The sequence below is a fragment of the Macaca fascicularis genome, chromosome X, assembly GCF_037993035.2.
Source record: "Macaca fascicularis isolate 582-1 chromosome X, T2T-MFA8v1.1".
NCBI classification, from domain to species: domain Eukaryota; kingdom Metazoa; phylum Chordata; class Mammalia; order Primates; family Cercopithecidae; genus Macaca; species Macaca fascicularis.
Window position 1 is genome coordinate 107,308,936 of NC_088395.1, and position 19,354 is coordinate 107,328,289.

General features: G+C 42.9%; 1 protein-coding gene across 9 annotated transcripts in view; it reads right to left on the minus strand.

Moving 5' to 3' along the window:
- SYTL4 (synaptotagmin like 4) overlaps positions 1 to 19,354 on the minus strand; it is a 93,171-nt gene that overhangs the window by 34,850 nt on the left and 38,967 nt on the right. For 4 of the 9 annotated variants that reach the window (XM_045384229.2, XM_005594108.3, XM_005594109.4 and 1 more), the window contains 12 exons: positions 19,211 to 19,312; positions 18,666 to 18,741; positions 18,174 to 18,264; positions 17,961 to 18,064; positions 16,418 to 16,507; positions 15,129 to 15,307; positions 14,741 to 14,843; positions 14,052 to 14,213; positions 9,272 to 9,380; positions 7,366 to 7,465; positions 6,429 to 6,637; positions 2,529 to 4,217 (listed from right to left, as the gene is read on the minus strand). In XM_045384229.2, the coding sequence (XP_045240164.1) occupies positions 4,069 to 4,217; positions 6,429 to 6,637; positions 7,366 to 7,465; positions 9,272 to 9,380; positions 14,052 to 14,213; positions 14,741 to 14,843; positions 15,129 to 15,307; positions 16,418 to 16,507; positions 17,961 to 18,064; positions 18,174 to 18,264; positions 18,666 to 18,741; positions 19,211 to 19,312 (1,474 nt within the window). In that variant the 3' untranslated portion in view covers positions 2,529 to 4,068. Of the gene's footprint in view, positions 1 to 2,528; positions 4,218 to 4,798; positions 6,638 to 7,365; positions 7,466 to 9,271; positions 9,381 to 14,051; positions 14,214 to 14,740; positions 14,844 to 15,128; positions 15,308 to 16,417; positions 16,508 to 17,960; positions 18,065 to 18,173; positions 18,265 to 18,665; positions 18,742 to 19,210; positions 19,313 to 19,354 lie in introns of those variants that run through there. The other 5 variants (XM_015444077.4, XM_015444075.4, XM_015444076.4 and 2 more) reach the window with 2 other exon arrangements.

Below are 19,354 nucleotides of genomic sequence, written 5' to 3' on the forward strand. Positions count from 1 at the left end.
CAATTCTCTCCCTTCTTCAGAGGAATTCCCAGCTTGTTACTTAGGAAACTTCAAAACCACCACTGCAGGTTGCAGGGAAAGAAAAGCAAAACAGACCCGCCTCATGTATTCACTTCTTCAGATACTCATCCCCTTTTGAGATGAGCACAGAGCAGGTGGGAGCTATAGCAGCACAAAAATCAAGCCATACCAGGCCTAAAATTCGAGGTGGAGCCACACACAGATCCCTGCTCTGACTGCAGTCCCTCTCAACGGTGTGCCAGTGTCTGAAAGAAAAGTGTTCTCTCCCTTGCTGCTGAGAAGCTTCTTTCATACAGTCATGAAACCCAGAGTCATAGCTAAGACTCAGCAGCCTCTCTCCTTCAGCTTTACTCAGGGGGTCATCAGTGGATGACTTCAGGGGAGAAGGAAGCAGGCTGGATGGGGAGGCAGAGCTCATCATGCTCGAGCACTATGTGCCAGGTGCTGTTCTAAACACTCTACTGATTGGCTCTGAAGTCTTCACAAGAACCCTATGAGGTAGGTACTGTTATTAACCCCATTTTACAGATGAGGAAATTGAAGTTGAGTGAGATTAGGCAATTTGCCTAAGATCAGACAGCTAGTAAGTGGCAGAGTCAGGATTTCAACACCAGCAGCCTGGCTCTAGAGGCATAATGTTCTTAGACATTATGCCATCCTGATGCTACTTCTTTTCCTACTTTCCATTTAAAGACAACTGAAAGCTGTAAGCAAGGAGAAAATTTCCATGTTCTATAATCCTACCCAGACACAAGGCTCAGAGTGGGCTCAGGAGGAAAGAGGGAAATGAAAGGCTCTCAACCTGAGAAAATTCAGTCTTGAAAGCAGAGTGATGGGACATAAATCATGAGCCCAGAACAAATGGGGGGAGCAGTGAGTCAGAGAGAAGCTCCTTCCACTGGGATTTTAGTGGAAATCTCATTCTTTAAATGCAAAATAAAAATTTAGGGAGTTGCTGGGTAGAATGGAACATGGAGGAAATGTTCAAAGTTGGAGCAAAAAGGTCCCTTCTCCCTCTTCCCTCCAGGGAAATATGGGAACTGTGAGAGGCAGCAGGCAAGTTTTGGGCAGAAGGCAGATACAATGAGTTCATGTGGAAAATCTCTGGTCAGACTAGGTCTGTGGTTCCAAAGGCAAAGACTGCACCTTGGGCGAGATGAATGCCCTTCCTTGTGTTTATCGCTAACACTTCAAGTGGCAAGCCAGGACATGCTAGCAGGTCAAAGGCCCAAACAGAGCAGGCCCACTATCTGCGAAACAGAGCTCCACCTGGACCTGACTCAAGGAACATTTATATGCAACTGAGGAGCTTTTGTTTAATTTCATTTTGAATAGTCAAGGCAAGTCAATCTTGCTTTCTTTATGTAAAGTTTTACAGTAACCTCCTTTGTAGTCCTTTGAAGATGAGGACTTGAGAAATCCTAACTTCTAAAGTAGGGGAGAGACAGCAGCAGAATAAGGCCCACAGCCAGACCCAAAGGGGCTACCCCGACCCCTGTATATATTGTACCTCTCTCTCTACCCACCTCTCCTCCACTTCTCCCCCATGCCCCACTCTCTCGTATCCTGCCTGTCCCTCTCCCCTACTTCTCTGTCTCTTTCTCACATACACACACACTCACTCACAAGCAGTACAGTCACTAAGTTGGCTAGGTAATATCCAAAGCATTCTGATTGTCCTACTTTTTGTAAATTGAACTTATTTAATATATTTTAGAAGAGATGAGTCATCTCTTCCTTTGACTCTTCACCCATCACACACATATCATTCTCACAGGAGGCCGCATGGTGCAGTAGTCAGACTTTGGTTCAAAGCCCAACTCTGTCACGTGACAGTGGGCTTGAGTTTCCTCATCTGTAAAAAGGGAAGATTTCCTACTTCATAAAGTGGTTGGAGAAATTAAAGAAATAGTATATGAAGCCTTGTACATAAGCAGCATTTGACATCTATTAATGCCCTTTTGCACAAGAGGTCAAGAATTGCTTGGGTTCTACCTAGAAATCAAGAGCCTTATTTCTGAGCTAGGTTACTTGGCACCTGTGTTATTTCTCTCTCAAAACTACATAATGGTAGGAGGAGTAAAAGAAAAAGTCCCCGCCTCCCAGAGAAATTGAAGGATCCAGAAAGAAGTGCTTATAGCAGGGAATGTCTTCCCTCACCTCCTGTATGAACATCTCTCTCCTTCCTCCAGTATAGGAGTGTCTACAAAGCTAAAGGAAGGGTTCCTTTGTTACGAGATAGAAAAGTGGTGCCACTTTTAGGATGATTTCTCAGTTCTCTCCTTAGATACTAAACACAAAGGACAAGGGATCAAGCTCAGCAAAGGTATCAGGCATTTAAGGTATCAGGCAGCAATGCGGGAAAAGGCAAATTTTCTTCAATCAGCACAGGATGGTTAGGGAAGAGCATTTATCACTTTGGTTCTTATCCTTCAAGCCATGGGAAAAGCAACAGTGAGTTGGGACATCAGAGACAAAAGCATTTATAGAACTAACAAACGCAAACATTTGACAAGTGAGAAAGCTTTATTAAAGCACACGTACATGTCGGGGGGTGGGAAACAAAAGAGCAAGTTACAGCCTGGGATCCCAAGTTATGCCTTCCATTACAATTGCAATCCACACCAAATCAATCTTTGAAAACATTCCTCCATTCGGTTCATACATACAATAGAAACCATTGTAGCTGCCCTTAATCCAGTGTCCTTATAGGAAATCAGTTAGCAGCTGACTCTGTTGAAAGGGATTTCCTCTCTGCTATACACTCCTTCCACACACAACTTTGGCTAGAAACGCTTATAAGAACAGAAAGGTCAGTTTGGATCAGTGAGTACCAGAAGATGAAACTTAGCTCACTAGACCCGTCTTTGAAAAGCCTCAACACACTACACCCATGTAATATGTAGGTCAAATTTAGGAAACAATAGCAAAAACAGGAACTGAAAGCTCATCAAGCAGGAAGTCAGAACCACAGGGAGACTCTGTCTACATTCCCTTAGAGCCCTTAACAGTCCCCAGCCTGGAGAAACACTGGGCCAGTTGAGATAACACTTGGTTCTTCTGACTGACACAGTGGTATGTAGACCATGCTGTCTGATAACACACCCCAGACACAAACACTAAGACAGATGTGGTACATGAGGATGAATATATCTCATCTTTCATTCGAGAAATGAGGAGCTCTCTCTCCAATGACTGCAATATCAGTTTAAAATACAGAAAATTCAGCATGGGCTGTGAGACATTTTACCCTCAGTCACTCCAGTCCTCTGAGATCAGCTAGAAGCTCTCACTGGGCATGCTCATGACTTTTAGTCAAAATACATTATCTAATTAAAGTGCTTTTCTAAAGCAGCTCCATTATAAGAGTCCCCCAAAGGTCTAGTAAAGATGTCTAGAACTGGAAAAAGCTTGGGAATTCTGTTAGCATTTCAAAGAAAAGCATTAGACCAAAGCAAGGTGGAAACTGCTTAAAAACTAGAACAGTTAAATTTAAAAGCCAAGTTCCAGAAGTTTATCAAGGTAGAAAATAAGTTAAAAGCATAAACCAGAGAGGAGAAAGAGGAAGGAACTACTCACCTCTCCCCCACATTCCTCTGTCTTTAGTAACCCAACCCTGCTTCCCAGAGCCTTAAAACCCAGACTGGTCCTAATGCCAAAGGTAGCCAGGGTTTCCTAGGGAAGTAGGAACAATGATAGCAAGACAGAAGATAAAAGCTTGTTTTAAAAGATGTTTTTAAGTTAAGTAAACCTTATAAAGACATAAGAAAAAATGGACTCTGAAAATATACTAGATTATACACAGAAACATTTTGAAGAGATGCTTATTCTTGAGACTGCTTTAAAAAGGAGAACAAGTCTGCATCACTCTAGCCAGCATAATGAGATTTGCAGAAAATACATGTTTGTACATGTACACACACACACACACACACACACACACACATATCTATACACACACATTAAATTATAAATCTTTGCTCTTGGTTTCTTCACTTCCTCTGCCTGGCCCTTGCCAGGGCTGGACCTGCAGAAGAGGACAGGGACTCATAAACCCAGCTTCTGCTTGGCCATTGAGGAACGGAGTTGCAGAGTCCCTTCTGCCCAAGACCCTGGGTACTGTCGCATCTTCTGCCACAGGCTCACTTCTTCCCCAGTCGAGTCCATCCAGTCCACCACTTCCCCATTACTGTTCCCTGAGGAGAAACACCAGAGGAGGCTAAAGAGGAGCCCCACTCTCAGCCCACCAGGGAAGATGGGTTGTACAGCAAGAGTAGCCACCCCATAATAGACAGTTTCCTGTGAAGATGGGCTGATGGGCACAGCAGTCTGGGAAGTGCTCCCTCACCTGTACTCCTGAGACTCTTGTCAAGAGACTCTGGGTTGATGAAATCAGACTCCAAATGGCATGCAGTTACTAGAGACTTTGTATTCTGAGGCTGTTACAGAGTTCTAGCGCCTGACACCTCATGCCAGAGCTACTGCCAAATGTACTTAAACTTTTTCTTTTATTATTATTGTTATTATTATTCTGAGACAGAGTCTCGCTCTGTCACCGGGCTGGAGTGCAGTGGTGTGATCTTGGCTCACTGCAACCTCCGCCTCCTGGGTTCAAGCGATTCTACTGCCTCAGCCTCCAGAGTAGCTGGGACTACAGGCCTGCACCACCACGCCCAGCTAATTTTTTTGTATTTTTAGTAGAGACAGGGTTCACCATGTTGGCCAGGATGGTCTCAGTCTCTTGACCTCATGATCCGCCCACCTCAGCCTCCCAAAGTGCTGGGATTTCAGGCGCGAGCCACCGTGCCCGGCCAACTTTTTTCTTTTAAAGCTAAACACCTTTCCTCTAGCTGCAGACTCCAGGTCAGAAGTGAGGATCGTATGTGGCCCCATTCCTATTCTCTTGTATATTCACCCATTAATTCAGCAAACATTTATTGAGTGTGTGCCAGGTACTCTTCTAGGCTCTAGAGACACTAGTAAACAAAGCAGAAAACGTCCCTGTCCTCAGGCAACTTTCATTGGAATAGAGAAGATAGAAAACATACAAGTAAATAAGAGTATTTCAGATAGTGAGATTAACATTATGATGTAAATAAACAGGGTGATGTGTAGTGCCTGATTCAGGACCTACTGTGCAGATAGAGTGGTCTGAGGACTCTCTGAGAAAGTGACATTTGAACCAAGACCTGAAGGATGAGAAGGAACCAGACTTTCCATTGAGAGAAAACAATAATTGCAAAGGTTCTGAAGTGGGAATGAGCTTGGTATATTTGGAGACCAGAAAGTTATGTGGTTGAAGCATAGTGAGCAAGGGGAAGAGTGATATGAGACGGATCAGAAAGGAATAGAGGGCACAGGTTACACAGGGACCTGCAGGCATGGTAAGAACTTTGGATTGTTTTCTAAGCACAACAGAAAGCCACTGAGGGGTTTTAACAGGGGACTGACATGAATTGACTTACATGTGTAAAAACATCAGTCTATATGCTTCATGTTAAATGTTCTGTGTGATTATTAATATGTAAGTGTATTAATATACAAGTGCAGAGACTGGACAGAGGGCAAAGAAGAGGATCCGAGACTAAGCTCTACCAAGCACCAACATTTAGAGTTTGGGTATAGAATGCAGCAACTACAAAGAAAACTGAGAAGGGGTGAGCAGTAACTTAAAAGGGAATCAGAATGCAGTGTCAATAGAAGTTCAGTGTTTCAAGTGAAGAGGAGTGATCTACTATGTTAAATAGTGCTGAAAATTCTAGTGAGATGAGAACACCACTCTGGCAAGAGCAACTGCTCAGCAGAGTGATGGGACAAAAGCAGATCACAGTGAAGGAGAGCTGAAGGAGAGGTGAGAAGTGGAGACAATTCTTTCTAAGAAACTAGAAGGGGAACATGTGGTCAAGGGAAGGTTTATTTTTGTTTCATAAGATTGGAAATACCAGAGCATATCTGTATTCACCACTGGTAGGTAGGGAGGATGAAACTGAGAGATGAAGATTATAGAAGTGAGGTCATTGAGAAGGGTGGGGGGAGGTGGCCCAGAGCACTTGGAGAGAGCTTGGCTTTTGCTAGCAAGGACCCTTGTTTCATTATTAACAGGAGGGAAGATGGAATGTATAGGTACATACATATAGGCAGGTTTGTAGATTTTTTTGGTGGGAAGATTATGGAGTTCCTGGCAATCAGGGTTACATTTGTCTGTGCATATATCAGTGTATGAGCTCAGCCTTCCCCTAGTCCTGGCACATAGTAGGCACTCAATAAGTATTGGCTGAATGTTAACTGAAAGGAAAGAAGACAACTGTCATCACAGAGGAGCTTTGTGTTGGGGGGCTGGGGGTGGTAATAGGAGTCAAACAGACAAGAAGCCTTCAAACAAGTGAGGATAAGGGAGGGGATCTCACCAGTGCCAACACCCAGCCTGACCCCTCCCAGGAAGTCATTGCTGGCCAGGGGCTCCCGGTCCCACACAGTCAGTTCCAGGCACATATGTTGTAGATCTTCCAGCCTCACACCATTGTAGACAAACGTATGGTTGTAGTGAGGATTCAGAGTCTTCTTCATCACAGGAGTTTTACGTTTACTGGCCTTGTTCCTCATGGGAAGGAGGTATCTGGCAGAGGGTGGGGAGTAATCAATAGCCTACTCAAAGCTGGCAGTTATCTCTCTAAATTCCCCTTTCCCCTACCACAGGTCTAGCCCAGGAAGATGAACCCACATCCAGATCCTAGTACACACGCCCCTCCTTGAATCTGCTGAAGCAGAGTTCCCACTATCTCTACTAGATCATTCACCTGATTCAATTCCTTTAACCTAGACAGAAAATGAATGTAATAGTATTAGTGAGGCTATTCTGTGCTCCACTGAAAATGGGTTTTAAATATTTGGCTCTGTTTCTACTAGACAATTTATCTCTTTAAATAAAACCAACAGTAATATCTATAAGCTTAACCAAACATGATTTCTAGATAAATTAAGTCAAATCTGTCATTTGGGGAAAGCTTAAAAATTGTGGGAAACAAAGCCCTGAGCTCCCAAATCTAGACAGTCAGAAGGCACAGGTTTTTACCCAGAATTAATTAAGAGCATGAGTCAGACAAAAGTCAGAACCTGTCTACAACTCTCTTATTTGGAATATCAAGTCTACAGCCCAGTCCAAACTGGGCTCAGAGCAGTGCAAAGGTGGTGGAGGTTTTGTCATTACCTAATTTCAGGAACAAATTTTGTTGCCGGGAGTGGTAAGACACACTGGATAATATCCACAGAGAAAGTTAAATTGGGTTCTTCTCTTAGCTCTCTTGTTCTGAAACTGGTTAGTTTGGGGCTGGTCTAGGGACTCACCCCTTGACAAAGCTGTCTGAAGTCCCTCCTGCTTTGGCAGCCGTCAAGTTCTTGGCTTCTTTGATCCACACCTGGAGCTCTCCCCCTTCCCCACCTTTACCTGCAAGGGATGTCAGCCATAGCAAGTGAGCCCCTTACACTTCTAGGTTTATCTTGAGCTTTGTTTATGCAGCACTTTCTTTCCTTGCTCCTAAAGGCAGCGAGCTCCATAACAGAACCATGCCTGTCCTGTTTCCTCAGTGCCTAGCACAGTGCCTGCCAGTAAGCAATAGGCGCTGTATTAATAACAACCACAATATCAATAAATGCCTATTGAAAACTGGCTATGTGCCAGATACCATGTTAAGCATTTAATTCTCAAAACAACTCTAGGAGAGTCACACTATTTTGGTCCTCATTTTGTACATGAGAAAATTGAGGTTTAGAGACATAAAGTTGCCTGATATTTGTTCAATTATTTAAAAAAGAGGGAACTCCGTTTGAGTTCTTGATTCCACCCCTACTTCACAGGACACACCAGGCATCATCAATTTCAATCCCCACCTCCCAATTGAAATATCTCTTTCTCCACTAGTCCCTAACCCTCAGTCTAAATATATACTAATCTCATCTCTTTGAAAAAGTACTTCTAAAAGAAAAGCTCCCTTTAACCTTATCTCTTCTTCAAGCTATTATCCATGTCTCTACTTTCTTTCACCATCAATTATCCTGAGGGAAAAAAAGTCCACACTTACCACCTCTACTTCTTTGCCCATTCACTCACCCTAGTTTCTAGTGAAATCTGGTTTCTGCTTTCACTGATCCACTGAAAATGCAATCTAATGCCAATTGGCCATGTCTTCTCAGACCTCATCTGGTCTGACATCCCTGTAGTATTTCAATACTGTTGATAACCCCCGCCCCTTCTTCTTGAAGCTCTCTCCTGATAACCTTTTACTTCACTGCTGCTTCTTTCTCTCTTCATGCTTCAAAATGTTGCTGATCTCTCTGGTTCTATACTTGCCTCTCTTCTCTAGTCATTCTACATACCCTCATTGGGGATATCATCGATTCCCCCCAAACCTTCTAGATGTGACTCTGCCAAAGGTGTATTTTTTCAAAGAACTTAGGTGACACATTGCCAGTGGATCAAGTGAAACTCTTTATGTTCAAGGCCCTCTTCAGTCAGGCTCCCACCTCATGTCCAATTCCAGCCCCACACCCACATCTAGTGTACCAAAACTCCAGTCCCACTAAAATAAGGGACACACTCACAACCCCACATTTACCATGCCTTTTTAAAACCTTTGCTTATGTTATCCCCTCTTCTAAAAATGCTCTTCTCTCCTCATCCTGCTCCTTTTCTGTCTGGTAAAGTTTTAAGATCCAGTTTTAATGTTACTTCTTCAAAACTCTCCCAAATGTAACCAGACATAATTGACGGCTCCTATATCTGTGTCCTTTTAGCACATGACAGTATTTCTTGCCAAAACTTAAGCTCTTCAAGGGAAAGCAAATATGTTTTACTCATCTACACAACCGTAGCCACTAACCCAGTGGCTGGCATGTTGAATTATTCTTCCCCAGCTTTCAACTTCCTGTCCTTCATACTTTACCACCTCTCCCAGCCACCCTTCTCAGCCCCAAAGTTTCTGTTCTCTTCTGCCCTCTTAGTAGCTTGCCACAGCTGGACCAAGACCAAGTCCATTTAATAGCCTAAAAAAAGAAAAGAATGCCAACCCTAAGGCATTCTCTTCCGGTTGGAAAAACGCAGAGAGGCTTCCTTAGTAAAGGAACCTCCCTAGCAGATCCAGGGAGCACCCCAATCTGGTCTCTTCAACAGTGCTAGCCAGTAGCAAGCACCGGCCTCGCACAGATCCTGTGCAGAAGACTGACAGCTAAATCCAGGACCCCAAAGAAAACTCACTCTTTTTCCGGTCACCTCCAACAGGGGGTTTGGAGGCTGGGATGTATTTCAATGAAACCACCAACTCGCCTTTGTGTGATGGCAAGCCAGTCGGGGACTCAGCACTGATCTGAAACACAGGGAAACCCAACAGGTCAAGCTGGGTCTCTCAGGAATTGCTGGGACTTCTCCCTGAGAAAATTCTAAAATTACCCCCCAAGAACAGCATCAGGGCAAAAGAGGATCCTTCTTCATATGAATATAATCCAGGGTCCCTAGGCCATGGCAGCCACAGGTTTCTATGGCAGTTTCTTTATAAGGAAACAGGGCAGAACCAACAAAGAGTCTTCTGCAATACCCACTATTATGCCACTTTGGGGGTATAGTTACTCTATTCCAAATACTCTCAAAGATCTTCAGGCAAGGTTGCCATACAAACTCATGAAGGACTGATAGCATGACGGAGAATCTTGCTACCAGCATTGTTAGTAATAGCCAAAAAGTGGAAACGACCTAAATGTCAATCAATATAGAAAGAGTTAAATGAATAATTGTAGTGTCCTTGTATGGCATATGGCACGCAATCATCAAAAAAGAATGCAGTGAATCTGTACATGCTGACATGGAAAGATATTCAAGACATAGGGTCAAGTCAACAAAGCAAGATGCAGAAAAATGTTCCACTTATATTAAAATATATTCATATTTGTATATGTGACTATAAATGTATGTAAATAACGATTACCATTATCACTTATGTTAGCCCTTACTATGTGCTAGGCACTGTTATAAGTACTTTGGGTGTATCATTTTGTTTGATGACTGTCTCTATGAGATAGGTACTATTATCCCCATTTTACAAGTGATGGAAGAGAGGAACAGAGAAGCTAAGTAACTCGCCCAAGGTCACACAGTTAGTAATCAGCAGAGCCAAGATTCAAATTCAGACAGACTGGTTCCAGAGTCCATGCTTTTAAACACTATACCACACTGCATAGAAAAACCCAGGATACGAACAAACTTATCAATGTTTCCTCTAGGGAGGGAACAGAATAGGGAAACGAAAGACGATGTTCCCCTTTTTACTCAAATAAACATTTAGTGTCTTTTTAATGTGAATAGTTCATATCATTTGTATGGTATTTCAAATACTTTGTATTTTTAAAAAGAGGGCTTGTTGGGGGGAAAAAAAGAGAGAAAGAGGGCTTTCAGCCAGGGGCAGTGGCTCACATTTGTAATCCCAGCACTTTGGGAGGCTGAGGTGGGCAAATGCTTGAGTCCAGGAGTTCAAGACCAGCCTGGGCAACATACCAAAACCCCGTCTCTACAAAAAACACAAAAATCAGCCGACTGGGTGGTGTGGGCCTATAATCCCAGCTACTTGGGAGGCTGAGGCATGAGAATCACTTGAACCCGGGAGGCAGAGGTTGCAGTGAGCCAAGATCGTGCCACCGCACTCCAGCCTGGGTGACAGAGCCAGACCCTGTCCCTCCCCCCAAAAAAAGAAAAAAGGAGGGCTTGCAAGGAGTTGAAGGATAGGTGAAACTCTGTTACACGAATTTGAATATGCCACAATTATAAATTTTGCATTTATGTAAATTACCTTTGATCAATGTCTGTCTCTACCACTAGAGTCGAAGTGCCAAGAGACAGAAATCAAGCCTATTTTTGTTCATCCTAGTATGCCCAACACTTAGCAAAGTATCTGGCACATAGTAGGTGCTCCACAAATATTTACTGAATGAATGTAAGAGTGAACGAATGAATTTCTGGGATGAGCAGCAAGTGGCCTATTGTCTTTGGCTTTGATTGGCAGAACTGGTTTACTCTACTGGATCTCTCTGCATGACTTTGTTCCTTATGCTTTAGTATCCAGAGCATGAGCTGATGCAGACTAAAGGTGCCCTTTCACCTGCTTGTTTTGTTTTTGTTTTTGTTTTTGTTCTTGTTTTTGTTTGAGACAGGGTTTCACTCCCACAGCCCAGGCAGGTTGGAATGCAATGGTGCAATCTCAGCTAACTGCAATCTCTGCCTCCCAAGCTCAAGTGATTCTCCAGCGTCAGCCTCCCAAGTAGCTGGGACTACAGGCGCACACCACCACACCCAGCTAATTTTTGTAGAGGTGGGGTTTTGCCAGGTTGCCCAGGCTGGTCCAAAACTCCTGAGCTCAAGTGATTTGCCTACCTCAGCCTCCCAAAGTGCTGGGATTACAAGCAAGAGCCACCGCACTTGGCCTTGCCTGTGTTAACTGGGGTTCCTCTAACCTAGGTCCTCACCAATGCTAGGAAGGCATAATCCCCACAGGTTTGGATCAACATACCACATACCCAGAACACACAGTTTAATATATGTGAGAGAGACAAAAGAATCAGGAGGTAGATGCAGGCAAGGGAAAACTGAATACGAGCAAATGGATTGCTAGGGAAAAAACAAAAACAAAACCAGAATCAACAAATGTAGAAGTTAAAATCGATATATAATATGGGAGTGGTCTTTCCGTTGTTTATAAAATGTCTACACAATTTATTCATTTCTAGAAAATTAATTTTTTAGAAAAGTTCTGTGAGTTTCAGTGGATGCTTAAAACTTGGAGTTTAGCATTAGCTAGAAACTGGCATATTTATTTTAGTAGCACATTTTTATTCTGGCTCCAAATATTTGCAAAGAGCAAATACCTCCATGTTAATGTGATTTCTTCTCTTTATATAAAACAGTTTCATGGCAGTAGTTCATGATGATTTACAGTGACATTTCCAATATAATTATATTGACTGTAGAGAATGACTTGGGTGCCAAATGGTTAAGAAATTCTAAATTTGTAATAATATGTTATAGTTTGGTAATAATTTCTTTCCTGTCTTTTTACTGATGTATAATATTTGTATGTATTTATGGGGTACATGTGATATTTTGTTACATCCATCATTTTGAACATTTATCATTTCTTTGCATTGGAAACATTTCAAATCTTCTAGTTATTTTGAAATACACATATTTTTGTTGACTATAGTCATCCTACTGTGCTACTGAACGAATTCCTGTTTTTATTAGTATTTAAAGGGACAAATTTAATGTTGTCACTATTTTTTTTTTTGCAAGGGCAACAGCTATCAAAATATTGGATGTATATTTCCTTTCACTCAGCAATTCCACCAACAGGAATTTCTCTGACAGTTACATTCACAAAAGAAGACCAAGATATATTACAGCATAGTCTTAAGAGCGAAAAAGAATTCAAACAACTTAAATGCCTATTAGTCGGGGAATGGTAAATAAATTATAATACAGGCACATGAAAAAACACTATGCAGCAGCAATTAAAATGAGATAGATCTGTATGTGATGGCACAAAAGGATGCCCATGATATATTGTTAAATGAAAAAACAAAGATGTGTACAATGAGGTACATGTGAGCCCACTTGTGTAAAAAAAGAAAAAATATACATGTAAATACACGGATGCATATCTGTGCTGCTTAATACAAAATTTCTTTTTCTTTTTTCTTTCTTTTTTTTTTTTGAGATGGAGTTTCACTCTGTTGCCCAGACTGGAGTGCAAAGGCGCAATCTTGGATTACTGCAACCTCCGCCTCCTGGGTTCAAGCGATTCTCCTGCCTCAGCCTCCCAAGTAGCTGGGATTACAGGCTTGAGCCACCACACCCAGCTAATTTTTTTGCATATAGTAGAGACGGGGTTTCACCATGTTGGTCAGGCTGGTCTCGAACTCCTGACCTCAGGTGTTCCGCCTGCCTCCACCTCCCAATGTGCTGGGATTACAGGCGTGAGCCACCACACCCAGCCATAAAAAATTTATAGAAGGATACACAAGTAGCATTAACACTGGTTATTTCTAAGGAATGGAACCTACTTTCCTTTTAATATACTTTATGTTGTTTTAATTTCGAACCATGTGTACATAAGTCCTTTTTTGCTTATTTTTTTTAATATGGTAAAAAGTTCAAATGCTTAAAAAGGGGATATAGAGAAAACTAAATATTCCTTCTACCTCAGTCTCCATTCCTAGAGGCAGCCACTATGACTAGTTTCTCATCTAACTTCCCAAAGATAGTCTATGGACCATGTAAAACCATCCCACATTTAAAACGCTAGTGTAAAAAAAATTAAAGATGAACTTTGTCATGTCATTGTATAGTTCTGATAATCAAGAAGTTGCTGAATAAGTCCTCTGTTTTAGCAGTTTCTTCTTAGCCAGATGATTTCCCTACATTATTTTATAAGTTAAGGGACTCATCTAGTTGGCCAGTGACAGAACCAGGATTCCAATACAGGTCTACACTCAGATCCCAGGCATGATTATGCCATACTGCTACACTCTGGCCCGAGGTGCCATCTCCAAAGTAATATTTCCCTGGCCTCTGTAACCAAGAGCATAGCAATTGGAGCTCCATGAATTGCTTTACTTCTCATTTGGAAGTAAAGCGGTGGCTTGGCAAAAGGATACAGATTAGGATATACACAGAAGGTTAGCCTGGAGAAGAGGTGCGAGTTAGGATGTTAGGATACACCCAGATTCTGGAAGGTTAGGAGACAAAGCTTGATACACATATGAAAATTTTTTCAAAGCAACACCATGGCTTCATACTTTGCCTGGTTTACACAGAACTCACACTTGATATACAAATGCCTCTGAAATTGCTGTCAAACTCAGAAACAGCAGCAGGGGGCACTAGAACTCCAGAGAAGACTACATTCAAAAACGCTACCAACATAGACCAGCAGAGGCTACTGCAGACAATTCTACCTCAGATCCAAACTGCAGGAGTTGTTAAAGCAGACTACCTTTCCATGTAAAGGGAGGCAATGATCCAGTTTCTTATCAAGCTTCCAGGAATCCATCTGGATCTCTGCCTCTCCAAGGAAAGTGTTTCTGCCAAAACGGCCATGATGCCAAACTGAGAACTGCAGGGTCCTCTGAGTCAGGAGAGATTCTGGGATCTCATACTGTGAAGGGAAAGTAGAAGCCCAAGATGATTAGTTTGGGGTAATTCTTCAGACAAGATTATTCCAAAACCTGAGCAACCATTCCTGAAGTCACTAGTCCTGAATACCAAATTACTTTATATTCCCTAAGCACTTTGAGTTTCCTGACTCAAAGCCTCAACTTAACCCATTTTATAAAAACCTACCATATTCCATAGAAGGACCTGGAAAATTAATTTTTTCTTGAGTGGATGAGATAACACTGGATCGTCCAAAAAGAACTGCCAAGGAGACGCCTTATCTCAAATGTCTTTTTAAAATGAGATTTGCGGTCATGTGAATCTCCAACTTCACAACAATCCAGGAAAGGCAGATCGCCTTTGTTCTCTTCACTGGGAGTTCAGGATGTGTACAGATACCCGATGTATCCTCAGACACAGATATGGCCCACTGAAATCCGTGTCACCTGGCCATGTTGCAGAGGAATAGCTACAGCTTAGGGCACAAGACAGAACAAGTTCTCTTACCCTTGGGGTCTAGATACTTACCCTGAGGGTCTCATCATATAGTGGATTAATGGTGTCCCGCTTGATGCTGGTTTTTCTTTTTCCTTGGCGGGACTTGTCAGGCAGAAGGTAAGTCTTCACATATCTAGAAACCAAAGAGAGTACTGAGTAATTTGCTGGCTTTTCTCAAGCCTGCTTTTCACTTTCCTGCTCTCCATATAAATATGCCATGGTGACAAGCGATGACAAAAAAGTCACCTCAAGCCCTCTTAGACATGCCATTCTTGCTTTTTCCCAATCCTGGTTCTTTTCCTACATCACACCTCCCTGCTCCCCCAGAAACAGATAAGCTCTGTTCGAGAGTGCCCAGACAGATGCCGGGGTCTGGTCTCTGGTCTCAGAGCATCAGTCAGGTTCCAGAAGCACTCACGGGTTAGAGCGCTTCTTGGCTTCATCAGCATAGGCCAGCTGATGGCACTCCTTCACATGGACAACCAGACTCTGGGTTTGCTGCTCATACTTCAGGGAAAAGGCAATCCTGCCAGTCACAAAGATGTTCCCGAAATCACCAGCTTCACTGTAGATGCTCATCATGCTGCCGATTGTACTCTGAAGATAAAGCACCCGCGAACATCTGGGGAAGGCACACTCCCCCGCCCACATCACTCACATCTTCCCTCATGATAAAGCCACAGTCACTCAACAGAAGTTTCAGAAGCCCCTGCAATAAGCCAGTGCTGCTGACATTCCTTGACCCAGAGGGTAAGAGAGAACTACCAGCACTTACAACTGTTCAGGTGAATAAATCAGCTCATGGCTCACCTACCTCTTAGCTTCTCTTCCTCTCCTCTTTTTACAAATGTTAGTGTTCATTTTCACCTGCCCCAGGAGGTGGGCAGGGAGCAGAGGCAAGGCGCAGGTAAGTCCATTTGGGGAATGCGTTATATACACTAAAACACCAGCTAGAAGGGGGCTAGTCACTAACTAAAACAAGGTGCCTTAATTATCTGTGGGTTTATCTTATCCACTTTATGTCTATCAGGGCCTATAGAGAAAAGAGATTTGGCCAGAATTGGAAGTGAGTGGGAGGGAGGAAACCCCACCAGAAGTGAAAAGGCACCTTCCTCTCTGGTAGTAATCGGTCATGTGAGCTGACATTCTCTTCCCATGTGTGAGTGTGAACAAATTCTGTTCACCCTTGTTCCTATTTCCCTAAATATCAATCTTCATGCTTATGACAGAACCAGGCCCTGATTCTTAAATGTTCCTTTAACTTCATTATCCTGACTGGTATTACTACTTGTTAACCATACCCTGATGTCGATTAACCCTGCCAGAGCCCCTTTCATGACAGTCACTTTCCTCTAATGTTGAGAATTTGGAATGGGCTATGATGACGAAATCTGATCTTGCTCACTTCATAGCCTGGGTACCCCTTCAGAGGATAAGTTAAGGTTATTGTTCACAAAGCTGTGATGAAAAATGTCCCAAGCCTTAATTATCCAATGTCATAATCTCCAGGTGGGGACTCAGGAAGTCACCTAGATGTACGCTAAGCACCTATAGTCTAAACTGAGGATAGGAACAAACAAATGATCTTACTTACCTGAAAAGAGTGACTAGGATGGTTTCCCCAGGTTCCGAGTCTGCTCTAGGGAGGTGCTTCTTTTCTTCCTAGTACCCCAACATGCCTGTAACCACAGATCTAATAGAACTTACCATGGAGGAACCACTTTGCATGCTGCTTCTGGCCAGCTTCTGGCGATGTAACTTCACTAGGTGGTCAATGTCTTCTTCTTCCTCCTCTTCCTGGAACAATAAATGTAGATTCAGAGTTAATAAAAGAAAGACTTTTCTTTAGCTTCAAAGAATAATATCTTTCCTTTAAAGCTCTGAGTTGTCGTGTGTATGCATATGCACATATACTTCTTTTTTTTTCTTTTTTTCTTTTCTTTTCTTTTTTTTTTTTTTTTTTGAGACGGAGTCCCACTCTTGTTGCCCAGGCTGGAGTACAATGGCACAATCTCAGTTCACCGCAACCTCTGCCTCCTGGGTTCAAGCAATTCTCCCTGCCGCAGCCTCCAGAGTAGCTGAGATTACAGGCACCCGCCACCACAACCGGCTAATTTTTGTATTTTTAGTATAAACGGGGTTTCTCCATGTTGGCCAGGCTGGTCTCGAACTCCTGACCTCAGGTGATCCACCTGCCTTGGCCTCCCAAAGTGCTGACATCACAGGCGTGAGCCACCGTGCCCGGCCTCATATCCTTCTTTTTACATGTCTTCCCATTTCAGGGTTCCCAGCTCTATTCCAACCATCCTTCTCATATCTCAAAAGAATAAGATAAGAATATTTAATGTTTTTCATAGAAGCTATAACTCTTTTCCATTTGACTTTCCCCAACCCTCTTTACATTTTAATCAAAAGAAGTATTTATTTGAGCCCCAGCCATATATCCAGCAATTTATTAGAAAATAAAAGAGATGGCCAGGTGTGGTGGCTCACGTCTGTAATTCCAGCACTTTGAGAGGCAGAGGCGGGTAGATCACTTGAGCCCAGGAGTTCCAGACCAGGCTGGGAACACAGTGAGACCCCCATCTCTCAAAAAAAAAAAAAAAAAAAGTAGCCGGGTATGATGGTTCACGCCTATAGTCCCAGCTACTCAGGAGGCTGAGGTGGGAGGATAGCTTGAGCTCAGGAGTTCAAGGTGGCACTGAGCTATAATTGTGCTACTACACTCCAGTCTGGGCAACAGAGTGAGATGCTCTCTCTTAAAAAAAAAAAAAAAAAAAAAATTGGGAGGCCGAGGCAGGTGGATCACCTGAGGTCAGGAGTTTGCGACCAGCCTGGGTCACCTGGCCAACATGGTGAAACCCCATCTCTAATAAAAATATAAAAAATTACCCGGGCATGGTGGCGCACACCTGTAATCCCAGCTACTCAGGTGAGACAGGAGAATTGCTTGAACCCAGGAGGTGGAAGTTGCAGTGAGCCAAAATCGTGCCATTGCACTCCAGCCTGAGAAACAAGAGCGAAACTCCGTCTCAAAAAAAAAAAAGAAAGAAAGAAAGAAAGAAAAAGAAAACAGAAAAAAAAAGAGATAGCAAAGACAGTCCTTTCCTTTAGAAACTTGGGGGTATCAAGTTTCATGTTGCCTTTTCCTAAATAATTAAATAGGTTGATTGAGAATATCAGGTACTAAAGCCAACTCCAGATAAGTAAAATTTCATGTAGTGACCAAGTAAAATATAAGGGCACCTACCATATCCACATTGAGGCCTGGGACGGATTTGCTTCTGTCTCCCAAGGAGCCACTTTCATGTCCCACATCTTCTGGGCGAAGATCTATCACAGATTTAGTGTACTCTGAGGGGAAGACCAAAAAAGCCAAATCAAAGAGACTTATTCATACCAAGAGCCCATCAAGGGTACTCAGAACTTCAGTCTCAAAAGACCAGTAAGGAAAACCAGTTACCTGAAGGCCTGAGGATTTTTCTGGTGTTCTTCTTAAATATCATCTCACCCTCATCCACAAATACCACATTTTGACCTCCAGGCTGAGTTTCCTAGGAAGGAACAAGGGCAAGAAAATGGAAAAGGACAGATGGATAGGAAGAAGGAGTGAGTAAGGAATGACAGTCTTAAGAAGAATAAGGCTCAGATTTTCGCTAAACTACGACAAACTTAAAGGAAAGATTAAATGCCTAGAAATAGTACAAAACCTATTTTCTCACACATTTCAACCAAAACTTTAGAAAATGCTCCCAAATGAATCTGAACTGAAATTTGTTTAGTTGAAATTCCTGATTTAAATTCTGCCTAAGAGAATGGAGGGAGGGAGGGAGGGAAGAAAGAGGAAGAGAAGAGTGAGGGGGAGGGAGGGAGGGAAAGATGGAGGGAGACAGGGAGGTGAAGGAGGAAGGGAAGGAAGGGAGGAAGGAAGGTGGCTCAATAACCTGAAACTTACCTTTTCTACTCGAGATTTGGGAGCAGACATCTTCTTCCATTCTGGAAAGAGGCCAGATTTATCCAGAGAGTCTCTCCTGGAGGTAGATTCAGAAGTTATAACTAAGTCACCTCCTACCCTTCCCCTTCTACCCAGGAATCAAAGCTCTATGGAAGGAGAGCCAGTGGCTTGGGTCATCGTAATAACCAAATTCAGAAGATACACTTCGCATGTGATTTACCTGGGAGGAATGCAGAAGATCAGAGAGGCAACTTTGCACAAACACAAACACTCATACCCTCATTCTTAAGGGACAGCAGCATCAGTTGCTACTGGGCTAAGAAGAATACTCCAAGGTACTGGGGGAACTGACTAGGGATGCCAATATGTTCCAAGAAGCTGTGCTCAGAGCCAAATAGGTAGACGTGCTACTTAAAAGACTTCTGGTGAGGACACAGAAAATACTTCGTTCAACTTCCTGAGGACAGAAGTCAGGAACACTGATGATGCAGAACAAAATCACAACTTGGGTTTAGAGGAGATGAGGGAAATGGGGGGAACCCCACCTGGAGGTGCTATCCGAGTCAGCTGTGAAGCTATCCAGACTCTCACTCTCAGCTTCCAATGCACTCTTTCCACTTTTCAGCTTTGGCACTTCAAATAGCACACTAGAATAAAAACCAAGAGCCAATATTGAAAGGAAGCAGGTT